Source organism: Erythrolamprus reginae, chromosome 6 (genome assembly GCF_031021105.1).
Source record: "Erythrolamprus reginae isolate rEryReg1 chromosome 6, rEryReg1.hap1, whole genome shotgun sequence".
In the NCBI taxonomy this organism is placed as follows: domain Eukaryota; kingdom Metazoa; phylum Chordata; class Lepidosauria; order Squamata; family Dipsadidae; genus Erythrolamprus; species Erythrolamprus reginae.
Genome location: NC_091955.1, coordinates 98957589 through 98969614, shown reverse-complemented (window position 1 = coordinate 98969614; position 12026 = coordinate 98957589). Strand labels below are relative to the sequence as shown.

At 55.3% G+C, this 12026-nt stretch overlaps 1 protein-coding gene across 5 annotated transcripts in view; it reads right to left on the bottom strand.

The window, feature by feature from the left end:
* Nucleotides 1–2194: 2194 nt before the first annotated feature.
* PPP6R2 (protein phosphatase 6 regulatory subunit 2) overlaps nt 2195–12026 on the bottom strand; it is a 31910-nt gene continuing 22078 nt past the window's right edge. For 3 of the 5 annotated variants that reach the window (XM_070754632.1, XM_070754633.1, XM_070754634.1), the window contains exons 18-22: nt 10861–11030; nt 9507–9669; nt 8773–8861; nt 8038–8227; nt 2195–3484 (exon numbers count right to left, since the gene is read on the bottom strand). In XM_070754632.1, coding sequence (XP_070610733.1) covers nt 3433–3484; nt 8038–8227; nt 8773–8861; nt 9507–9669; nt 10861–11030 — 664 coding nt within the window. In that variant the 3' untranslated portion in view covers nt 2195–3432. Of the gene's footprint in view, nt 3485–3882; nt 4028–8037; nt 8228–8772; nt 8862–9506; nt 9670–10860; nt 11031–12026 lie in introns of those variants that run through there. The other 2 variants (XM_070754635.1, XM_070754636.1) reach the window with 2 other exon arrangements.

Below are 12026 nucleotides of genomic sequence, written 5' to 3'. Positions count from 1 at the left end.
TTATTATATTAAAAGAATGAAGCTAGAAAATGAAATGCTTAAAAAGAAATACTATTTTGATAATGTATTTCAGTTTTCTTCTTCTGATGCATTAAAATACCGGTTAATACATTTTCTGGATTTGTAATCTACGATGAACGACAATAATGAGCCGGGGTGGCGCAGCAGGTAGAGTGCAGTACTGCAGGCCACTGCAGCTGACTGTAGATCTGAAGGTCAGCGGTTCAAATCTCATCATTGGCTCAAGGTTGACTCAGCCGTCCATCCTTCCGAGGTGGGTCAAATGAGCACCCGGATTGTGGGGGCAATAGGCTGGCTCTGTTAAAAGAAGCGCTATTGCTAACATGTTGTAAGCTGCCCTGAATCTAAGGAGAAGGGCGGCATAAAAATTGAATGAATGAATGAATCAATATCAATCAATCAATCCTCACCACGTGGGGCAGACACTTTGCAGAAAGCAAGGCCTGCGCGACAGCGGCTGTGGCTTTGGATGGTCCAGGGCGGGAGTGCTAAGCCAGCCCTAGCAAGCCATGCGCCCTTCATGCGCCCTCGTCTGGCTGGGTGCCTGCCGGCAGGAAGGCAGTGGAGCACGAAGTCGCTGGTGACACCCCTTGTGTCTCGCAATGCCTGCCGCACCCATTCACACTGTCCCATTCTGGCACCAGAGGCTCATCAGCTCAAACACAAGCGAGTCGCTCTCGGTTCTGTGCCCAGAAAGCAGCCGCCTTTCGTTCTCGATGGGGTTTTGCCTCCTCAGAAGGAACTGGTGCACTGTTTGGCCGGTCCTTCTGGCTTCTTGCCAAGAGATCCAATGGCCACTGTGGCAGAGATTCATTCCCACACACCAATTACACTCTTTCCTGGACTGGCCGACTGACCATCACTCGTGCTTTCGCCATTTCTTGTTGGATTCTTCTGATGTGCTCTGACCTTCAACACCGCCGGATGCTCCAGACTTCACGTGAGCGTTATGGGCACATCTTGGAGCACTCGTGACCCACCGGATGACTTTTGGGATGGGGGGCAGGGCCCATGCGGAAGGCACTCATGCATGCATGGGGTATTGTGCGTGAATGCACAGGGAGGCAGGGGTCACATGTCCATACGCAGGGAGTGGCAGCCGGTCTGGCACACCCTCCGGACCCTTTTTGGTTCCAGGCGGCTGCAGGGAGGCTGCCAGGTGGGTTTCCATACAAAGTCCAGGAAAGAGGAACCCCAACTCCATGTTGATAGAAATGAGTACTTTTATTCATTTATTTTATTTTATTTATTAAATTTGTATGCCGCCCCTCTCCGTAGACTTTTACTAGACAAGAACTAGTAGCGGCAAAAAGAAAGCAAATTCTGGGGCAAAAGGCACGTAAATGCATATACAAAGAATCCCCCAAACCTCCCCTCATAGCCCCCCTGGGCAAACCATCCAATCCCCACGTCCCAGGAGGTCAGCTGGGTGCGCTAGCCGGTCAGGCTTCCACATCTGGTCCTTCCCTCAAAGCTGCTGACCTTGAGCCGGCTATAAACACGTCCATGTAGTTTGGCAGTATGTGATGGGAACTTTCCTCTCTAACTTCCTAATCCAACACAACTAGAGACATCTCCAACACACGCGCCCTCCCCCTCCCAAATACCTAACCTTCCCCCACCCCATTTCTATGGCAGCTGAAGCAAGCAGGCAGTGTGGAGGCTGGCAGAGGCCGGCTAGGCCCAAAACGGGGCATGAAGGGGACAATATCCCCCATGGCACGTTTCTTGTCCAAGGAGGCTGCAGAGAGGCCTGCTAGGCACCCAAAATGAAGGGCGGTGGGTGGTTTATGTGCATATGTGGGGGGGCACATTGCATTATGGGTGCCGACACACATGTGCGCTGTTGACACGTGACGAGAAAAAGGTTAGCCTTCACTGCTCTCTATGTTAATTTTTGTTGCCCAAAGTGTAATTTTGAGAAGAGAAACAGTATTTGGGTTACAAAATACTTTTGTGGATTATATGATTAGATATGGATTTACCATACCAAAGTAAACGTGCAATTGCAAAAATAATAGATTTGTATTCTTTGTGTAAAAACACACATTTTTAGAACCCCTCACTGAAAAGAAATTCCCAAAATTAATTTTCACCCCGTTATTAAGTGACATGTGCAGGAGGTGGCCTCGGCCCACCGATTCCCTGACCACAAACCACACAGCTCACATAGTAGGAGAAAAGTGGGCGGGCCTTACACCTCGAAGGCCTCTGGCCAACTCTTTTAATTTGCAAAAACCAATGGACAACAGAGAGTTTTTTCCTAAAAACAAACAGAGGGCTGTTAGGTTGAGGGGTGGACTGTAACCGTGCCACATTTAAGTTCATCTTCACCCACTTCAGGAAAGTTTTCCATTCCGAAGTATCTGATTTTGACCCCTAGGCCACTGCTGAGCATCAGCAACGCCCCCCCTCCCCCCCAAGGTTGGGCAAGGAGCCTGGAAACACAAAGGAGCCGATTCCTTCGCACGGCAGCATCACGGTCTTCATTCTGCAGCAGCTCAGCCACCCACCATTCTTATGCTGGAGGGGTGGGGAAGAGACTGCCCCTGCCCCACGGAGCCTCTCCGGCCGCCCTGGAGTCCACATCTCGTCTGAGGCACAGCTGGAGCTCCTCGGGCACTGCCGGGGGGGGGGGGGGGACTGGCAGGGCTTCCTCAAATGCCTCTTCCAACTTTCAAGGTTGGCATGAGACCCAAAGTGCAAAGTGCTGCAGTTCTTGCTTCTGTTGAATTTTTACAAACTCTACATGGAAGGTCTCCAGAGACCCCCCCACCCCACAAACCTTCCAGGACCTCGTTCCTTGCAAGGTCACCTTTGTTCCCAGGGGTGAGGCTGGCTGGCTCCACTGGCGTGCCTTCCTTCCCTTCCCCTTCCTCTTCTCTTCCCTCCCCTCCTTCCCTCTTTCCTTTCCTTCCTTCCTTCCCTTCCCCTTCCTCTTCTCTCCCCTCCTTCCCTCTTTCCTTTCCTTCCTTCCCTTCCTCTTCTCTTCCCTCCCCTCCTTCCCTCTTTCCTTTCCTTCCTTCCCTTCCCTCTCCTTCAGGACACCAGCTGCCCACTCCTCCCCTACCCAAAAGTTCTCCTGTAGCAGCCGCATTCCTGATGAAGAGTTATTGCTTGATAAAAAGGGTTCCGGGTGCAAGGCTGGCAGGAGGTCAGGGCCCGTCCATCTCTTCTGCCCGCAAGAGCCAAGCCAAGAACGGGCACCGGAGCAGGCCCAGTCCTGGCTGGGTGGGTCTGTGGAGGAGGGTTGGGGGCAGAGGAAGAGGAGCACATGCTGCTGCTGCTGCACTCGAGCCGCGGCTGAAGAGGGGCCACTCTCGACACCCTCTTCTCTTCAAAGGCAGCCTGGATGACGGCGGACATGTGGGCAGCCCAGCTGCAGTCAGGCACTTTCCAGGCTGCCCCCCATCAAGCGGGGCCTTTCAGTGGGGCCTCTGTCCCCGGGTGGGGCTCCTCATTCCTGCAGAAGAGTGGAGGGGGGGGGAGGAAGAGAGGTTAACGCAGGGAGGGGGGCCTTTCTCCACCCGTCCAAATCACCCTGGCAGCTGGACTCCCGGGTGCCTCCTGGAAGAACAGAGAAGGGGGGCAGAGGTGGCCTGGATGAAGCCACCCAGCCCCCGGGTGGGGGTGTCAGGCGGGGTGGCCCTTCTGAGCAAAACCCCAGGCAGCCCGCTCCCACTGCTGAGCCCCACCGCTTCGGAGGGGGGAGCGATCCTTTGGTCGGGCTCAGTTTCCCCTCCTGCAGAAGAGCAACCCGGACTTTGCAGCCAAACGCAACCTTAACCCAGAAGCTACACGAGCCGTTTTACGATGTTCACGGACTGGGCAGAGCCATGGGAACGAGGTCAGGCTACTCACTGGCTGGAAGTGGAAGGGGGGAGGGAGGAGGAGGAGGAGAGGTGAACAGCTGCTGCTGCTGCCGCCAGGGTGGCCTTTCTCCTTCGGTCCAAATCACCCTGGCCAGTGGGATAAGTCAGCCAATGGGAGCTAAACACGCCTGAGTCTGTGCAGAGAATTGAAACTGAAACTGGCACATGCAGATTTGCTTGGCCCAATTCAACCCAGTTTGAGAGGAGTGAAGTGGGCCCTGGTCACCGTAGGCGACTACAGCAGCTTTGGGTTCTGCTGTTTACTAAAGAGTAAAACAGAGGTGCTACAGACATTTAAGCAATTTCAGCAATGAGTAAGCTTAAATTGAGTGCGGCTGGTTAGCCAGTTTTGAATCCAACACCACCAGATGGATTCAAACCTGGCTGATCAACCGCACTCAACGTGTAGTGGTCAGCGGAACTGCACCTACATGGAGGGAAGGGTGCAGTGGGGTGCCCCACGGCTGTGTATTAGGCCCAGGACTCTTCCACATCTCCACCAATGACTTGGGCGAGGGGAGAGATGGGGAACTCGTCCAATTAGCAGATGACACCAAACTGGCAGGAAGAGCTGACACTCCAGAAGAGAGGGTCAAGACACAGAAGGATCCAGACAGACTGGAACAATGGGCGCTAGCTAACAACTTGAAATTCAATGGAGAAAAAAGTCAGGTTCTACATTTGGGCAAGAAAAACAAAATACACAGGTGCAGTATATGTGGTACATTACTCAACGGTAGCAACTGCAAGAGGGATCTTGGAGTCCGAGTGGACGACCATTCAAATAGGAGCCGGCCGTGTGCAGCAGCTGCCAAAAAAGCCAACACAGTTCCAGGCTGCGTCAACAGAGGGACGGAATCAAGGTCACGTGAAGTGTTAATGCCACTTTATGAGGCCTTGGTGAGGCCACACTTGAAAAACGGCAATCAGGTTTGGTCGCCCCGATGCAAAAAGGATGCAGAGACTCTAGAAAGATTTCAGAGAAGAGCCACAAAGAGGATGAGGGGACTGGAGGTGGAAACATACGAAGAACGGTTGCAGGAACTGGGCATGGCTGGTTTCATGAGAAGAAGGACCAGGGGAGACCAGGGGAGTCTTCCAGTATCTCAGGGGTTGCCACAAAGAAGAGTTGGGGGTCAAGCTATTCTCCAAAGCACCTGAGGGCAGGACAAGCAGCAATGGGTGGAAACTAAACAAGGAGAGAAGCAACTTAGAACTAAGGGGAAATTTCCTGAACAATTAACCACTGGAACACCGCCAAGTTCCGGGGCAGCTTCCCTGGTCAGAGGACTCCCCAAATCGTCAAGTCATGGAGCTGTCGCGGCTGAGCGAGAAGAAGAGCTGGACTTGGTCAAAGGGCCGACTCTTGCCCAGATAGCCCCCACTGGCCCTTCCCGGGAGGCTCCCTCACGACCTCCTGGGTGCACCAGGGCTAGGAGGGCCTGCAGACTCTGGTCAGCCCCCAGCAAAAGGAGGGCAGCCCCCTTCCTGCTTCCGAAGACCCAACGGCAGAGGCAGTGTGGGAGAGCCCCACCTCCTGCTGTCAATCAACCGTGTTAGTCCTGCAGAATCAATTGTGCTTCCATTTGATGTCGGCCCCCCTCAAGGTCATGTCTTCAGGTTTTGAACGTGGCCTTGATGACCAGGAGCTCTTGTTCCGAGGCAGTACAATTGCGCTTGGAAGTATTCCACTCCCGGGAGTAATAAGTGCGAAGGGAGAGTCCTGCCATCCACTGCTCCGGCTGCGATATCCGACACACCCGCTTCCACCACAAACGGATGGCCAGAGTCAGGGTGCTTCAGAATTGGCTCTTTCGTCAACACCTCATTAAGGCCAGGAACGCCTGCTACTCGAGGCTGCCCCACTGAAACGGGACCTCCTTTTGCAGCCGAGTGAGGGAGCAACGCCAGAGACGGACATCCAGTAATAATTGGTGAGCCCTAGGTAGGAGTCACTGGGCCTCTTTCACCCAATGATGAGGTTGCCAACTTTGCAGCACTTCGACTATGTTGTGATTCAGCCTGAGGCTCCTCAGGGACCGGCTGCGTCTCTGCTGGATCCATGCCCAGAGGAGGAGGACAGTGAACAGGAGGGGGAGGACCAGGCAGACGGGGGAGAGGAAAGTCAGGAAGAGGAGGAGGGAGAGCAGCCCTAGAGCCCCGGGGGGGGCGGGCTCTCCCCAGCTAGTAGCCTGGATTCATTGGATGAAGGAGCACAGGCTATAATTGACATGAGACAGCGACGTGCAGCTCAGAGACGGGACCAATTAGAAAGGTATTTGCATCACTGAATTGGCAACAGCTGGGTTTGGGTGTGGTTCTCCTCAGCAGGGTTTAAAAGGCAGGCCCACCCTTGCAGCCTTGTGGAGCGTTATCAACTGGAAGTTCTGTGACGCTGCTTTGCTTCTCGGCGTCTCTGATCTTGGCTTGTGGCCTAGAAGTCTGGAAGACTTGGGGGAGGCGTGGGTTTGTTATCTCCAGTGTTGTTTTTGCCAGCAAGAATCCTGTTTTATTGCCTGGCCTTCGTGAAACCTCTGTGAAGCTTCATAGTGTTCCTGTCTGTAAGAACAGTTTCTGTTAACTGTGTTTGCTTTGAATTATATAAACTGCCTTTGCTTTTTACCAGTGTGTCTGGCTTCTCTTTTTGGTTGGTGTTGACTTCTGGAGGGACCCAGACAGAACAGACTAGAGAGTCCATCACTATTTGCAACAACTTCGAGATAAGAGCCCATCACTATGTTCCTGGGAGAAATGTGATGGCCCATGAAATTGATGGCTGTCATGACCAGACGGAGATATTGGAGATGACTTTTCCAGGATTAGATCAATATATTGTCAAGATAGACCATGACAAACTGATCCAGCAGATCCGGGAAAATGGCATACGTGGAATGCTGGAAGGCAGCAGTTTGTTGCATTGTGCGTAACAAAATAAACCAGAAGCTTCACAATTGACTGCATTTTGCTGGTTCAAATAACCTTTTATAAGCATAACAAAAGATTTCTACAACGCCTCTTGTTCCTTCACAGACTGCATTGCAAGAGACGTTTTCATAACAAAGTATAACAGTGGAAGACTGGGTAAGCCACGCCCCTTTTTCTTCCTCAGTTTCTGGGCATGCTCAGTCAACACTTCACTCTGATTGGCTGACTGAGTCACCAGACAAGATTCATTGACTAACCATGTTCTGATTGGCTCTCTCAGTCAGGAACAAATCTCAACATGTTTGTGAGGCCAAACGGCTTGACCGTATATTCAAAATGGCCATACTGGTGTGGAACGCTGTCTTCCACTCGTCCCCTTCACAGACCTGGACCAGATTGTAAGCGCGGCACAGGCCCAACTTGGCAAACACCGCAGCCGCCCAGAGTCTCTCCAAGAGTTCAGTGGCCGAGGGCAACGGATGCCAGTTGTGTAATGTAATGGTATTCAGTTTGCGGTAATAGCAGCACAGGCGCAAGTCCCTGGTTGTTTGCTTAACAAAGAAAATCGGAGGGCACAAGGGTGGTGGCCAGGGCTGGATAAAACCCTGGGCCAGGTTTTGCCCACAAAGTCCCAGAATGCGGCCAACTCTGGACCTGACATAGAATATAATTGCCCTGCAGGGAGTGGCACATCTGGGACTAAGTCAGTGGGGCAGCCATAGGGCCGGGGCAGGATCAGTTGGTTCGCCTCTTTCTCACTGAACATGTCCGCCAATTCAGAGAAGTCGGCTGGCAAGGACACCTCCGGTGGACCTGCACATGAAGTTCTGGGACCACAGGATGTGTGGGCCAGGAGTCCGAAGCCAATCCAGCTCCAAAACCATCAGGGTGTGAGAGGGAGGGGGTCCCTTTCCCCTGTCCCTCCTGGGGGGCTCCACCCCCACCCTGGAGCTGAACAGGAGCATTATTAGCATGAAACGGAAGAAGACGCGAAGCCCTTCAGGGGCCACAAGTGACTTTTAAGGGCGCTGGGCGACGTGGGTTCGTTCAACTGCTCTCCCCCCTCCCCAAACAAGGCTTTGCCTGTTAAGTGAGCTCAACATCCCCCCCCCCACGGATGGGCACCCTTTCCTTTCCCTCCCCCCCCTGGCTTCTCTTTGCCGCTGCCAGGGCCTGCCTCTCGCCCCCCTAGCCCCTCCCCAGCTGACCCCTTCCGCACCTGAGGGAGGAGGCCGTTGCGCTGCCAGGGTCCACGGTGGGCAGGAGGGCTTCCTGGCCTGAGCCTGGGCTAAGGGCCGCCTCTTCCTCTTCCTCGCTGTCTGAGCCGCCAGAGGAGCTGCTGTCGGAGGCCACCAGGGGGGCCTTTCGTGCCACGCAGACGCTCCAGGCGCAAGGGGAGGCAGCGCCTGCTGTACGAGGGGAAGCACACAATGCCCCGTCACGCGCGTCTCTTTCCCCCTTTCGCGCGTTGGCTTAAAAGGAGGGAGGCCCCCTTTGCCAACAGGCCAGCTCAAAACCCCCAGAGAAGCCAGGGGGACACGACGGGAGGGCCAGCCGCGGCAAGGGGGCCGTCTTGCAGGGTGTCCAACAACGGCCTGGGCATCTTGTCAAGCCGCCTTCTTTCCACTCAACTAACCTTTCCTGGCGGACACTGGCAGAGGACTAAATTCCTGCCACACCTACATCGGTGTTCCAAGATGCAGCTCAAATTCCTGAGCGAAGGCCCAGGGCTACCACAGCTCAGGTAGGGTCCTTGCCTCCTGCCACAGGACCCAGGAAGGAAGGCCGGCCGGTGGTGGGAAGGGAGGTGGGAGGTCCTTCCAGCAGGACCCCCAGGGAGGTTCAGCCTGTCCCAAGCCCCCTTGGGTGTAATTGGATTTGTATGCCCCCCCCTCTCTCTGAGGACACCTCTGCCCCTGCAGGGGACAGAAAGCAGGGGGCAGCGGCCACTCACTGTTCTCGTCCTGACTCGTCCTGGGACTTCCCTCGCAGTCGGGGCTGCCGTTATCCCCAGGGGAGCTGCACCGGGGAGCCACTTCGGAGCTGGAAGGGAAGGAACCGGACTCTCTCTCCCTCTCTCTCTAGGGCCCGGCCTTGCCCGGCCCTGCACCCTGGGCAGCCCTGGGGAGCCAAATGCCTCCTGCCCCCAACCGGTGAGGGGCAGAATCTCTGCTCGCAGGGCAGCCGTTTGATGGGAAGCCCTGAGGCAGCTGCCCAGGTAGACCCTCGGCTTCCCCATCTTCAGCCCCTTCCTCTGCCCCACCCAGAGAGGAAAGGAGCGGCCACGGGTGGCAAGTCAGGCTGCCCCCCCCCCCCCCGAGACTGCGCTCGATCCCCCCTGATGAACTGGTGCTTAATTGGGGGAGGAGGAGGGGGCTCTCACCCTTCCTTTCAGTCAACAGCTGCCCCAATGTAATCCTTTGGGCACTTTCACAAGGAGGGAGACTCAAAGGCTGCCCCCCCCCCCCGCGCCCCCCCGGGTAGCTGCTTCCAGGACTGTTCCCACAAAACAGGGGGCTCCCTGCCAGGACCGGCTCTGATGGTGCCATCTCTTCCAGGGCATGCTGCCCCACCTACACTGCCACAGGAGGAGGACGGGGGGGGGCTCCACACCGGAACCCCCCCTGAATCCCTTTCTCTTGCAGAAGCCCCCCCCCACACGCCCAGCAAACCTCCCTGGCCACCTACCAGCAGAAGGGCTGGAAGTCTGGGAAGTTGGCCCAGCCGCGCTCTTCGGGAGCCTTCGTGCCGAGGGCCACGGAATCCCACACGCCGGACCCGACGTCTGTGGCCACCCAGGCGGCTGGAGGCTTGGACTTCACGGGCTCAGTGGCCATCGTCCACCCAGACCCTGCAAGGCACAGGAGGCCCAGTGCAGCCAGAGGAGGGGGAGGCTCAGGGACTTTTCTCCTCTGGCACCACACACACACACACACACACACACACAAATACCCAACTGCATCCAGAGCATTTCTGGGCTACTTTCAAAGACTCAGGCCCAGGTATGGAACTGCCCCCCCCCCCCGCAGCCTGGAATGTGGGAAGCCAGCCGGGGGGGGGGGTCACTTTCCCGGCCCCCCTGCCTTGCTCTGCGCCAGGGCTTTTTGGCCGCTCGGTTCCCGCGTCACCTGGTGCCGGCTGGAGCCCGTCCCTCGGGATGCTCTTGGGCCCAGGACGGGGCTCTGGCCGGGGGCCTCGGTGAGAACGAGGGGCTTTGGGCAAAGGCCGTGAGTTCAGTGCTGAGGAGGCCGAGGGGGGGCGCATAAAAAGTGCCTTGAAAAGCGTTCACGCTGCTTCTGTGGGGCTAAATGTCTGTCTGTCGGTTCTCCCCCCCCCCCCAGAGCAGGGCAGGTCCCAAAGGCAACTGCGTGGTGTTATTATTATTATTATTACTATTATTATTTAGATTTGAATGCCTCCTCTCTCCAAGGACTCGGAGTGGCTCACAACAACAATAGATACAATAAAATACAAATGCAATATAAACGATATTATGTCCTTGGTTTCTTTCCTTGCAGAGGTCTTGGTCCTCACCCAAGAAGCCTCTTCAGTTCCTTCCTGGATGAGAAGTGAAGCGTTTTCGAAAAAAGACCCCCACCCCCCCCAAGGAAGCCCAGCCGCCTTTTGGGAAAGCCTCGCCCGGGATCTTGAGATCTACGTGCTTCCTCTTGGCCTCACAACCCAGCCCAGGGTTCAAGCTGGCAGGAGTGGACTCCCAGGGGTCTGCTAGGCATCAGCCGTTGCCCATGGACGGACTGGCGGGAAGGCAGCCTCCGTGGTGAGCAGGCCACGGCCGTCTGCCTCTTCGGACCGTGGGGGGGGGCATGGGGGGCAGCCGCCTCCATCGCGAGGGCTCCGGGTGGCCCTGCAGTAAGCAGAAGGTGGCTGGACGAAGGCGGTCAGTGGGTCACCTTGGGGCCCCGCCCTTGGAAGCCTTCAGCCTGGCAGTCCTGAGAAATATATAGCCCTGCACCGCCACAGGATGAGGAGGAGGAGGAGCTGCGGGCTGCCCTGGAGAGCTGGCAGCGATTCCCCAAATTACCTTCGGGAGAGGGACCGGCGGCTTGGTTTCCCGCCTTGCAGGGAGGCTCCTCAGGACGGGCAGCTGCCTCCTTCTCGGCCTCCTCTTCCCCAGAGTCCGTGCAGCCATCAAGGTCCCCGTTCTCTAGGCTACCTTTGCCGGAACTGTCCGCAGAATGAAGCCCTCCAAAGCTAAAGTGACCCGTGAACAAAAGGGACAATGAGGGAGGGAACAGGGGCCCAGCTGAGCTTTCTCAGTAGCCGCTCAAACACGGTTTTTCTGAACAATGGCTGTTAATTCAACTTCATTAACAGCTGGCAAGGGTCCAAGGAAAAATGGCTCAATTCTGATGCAAAGTCTGACAGATAACAGTAATCTTACTGTGGTTGGCAAAACGCCCAGAAGCAATTTGCAGGAAAAATGACACTGTAAAACAAGAGCCAAGACACAAAGGAATACGAAAAAAAGTTGTTTCCTGCAAATTGGCTCAGTCGTCCTTATCCCTTAAATAGGCTAGGAGGGTGGCCAATTAGCCCCAAGCCTTACTCCCGAGGAGACCTCCTCCTCCTCCTCCTCAGGAACCATTCCTGCCTTTTGGCAGCTCTTCTTCCTCTCTGCTCATTGCAGTCTCTGGAGGTCCTGAAGACCCTGACTGAGTCCCCCCTGCCTCGGGCACAAAGTCTTCTCCAGCCTCCTCATTGTCCGAATCTGCCACCAGCTGCACAGACCGCTGGGAGGCGAGAACAGCCCCCACCAAGGCTCTGTTTCAGGCTTGGTCCCCTTTGACATCTTCATCAATTATTTGGATGAAGGGGTCGATGGGGAACTCATCACATTTGCAGACAACATCCAGCTGTCAGGAGTAGCCGACACTCTGGAAGACGGGCTGAAGACCCTGGAGGATCTTGACAGACGTGAACATTGGGGGCTCTCAACAAAATGAAATTCAGTGGTGAAAAAAGTAAGAATCTACATTTAGGCAATTCACAGGTACAGTCTATGTGGCACCTTGCTCAATACAGTCATACCTCAGGATACGAACTTAATTGGTGCAAGGAGGAGGTTCGTAAGACGAAACATTGTTTCCCATAGGAAACAATGTAAAGTCAATTAATCCGTGCAACCAAACCCCCCCCGCAAAAAAACGGCTTTCGGCGACTGCTGGGAAGCCGCGCAGCTGTTTTAAA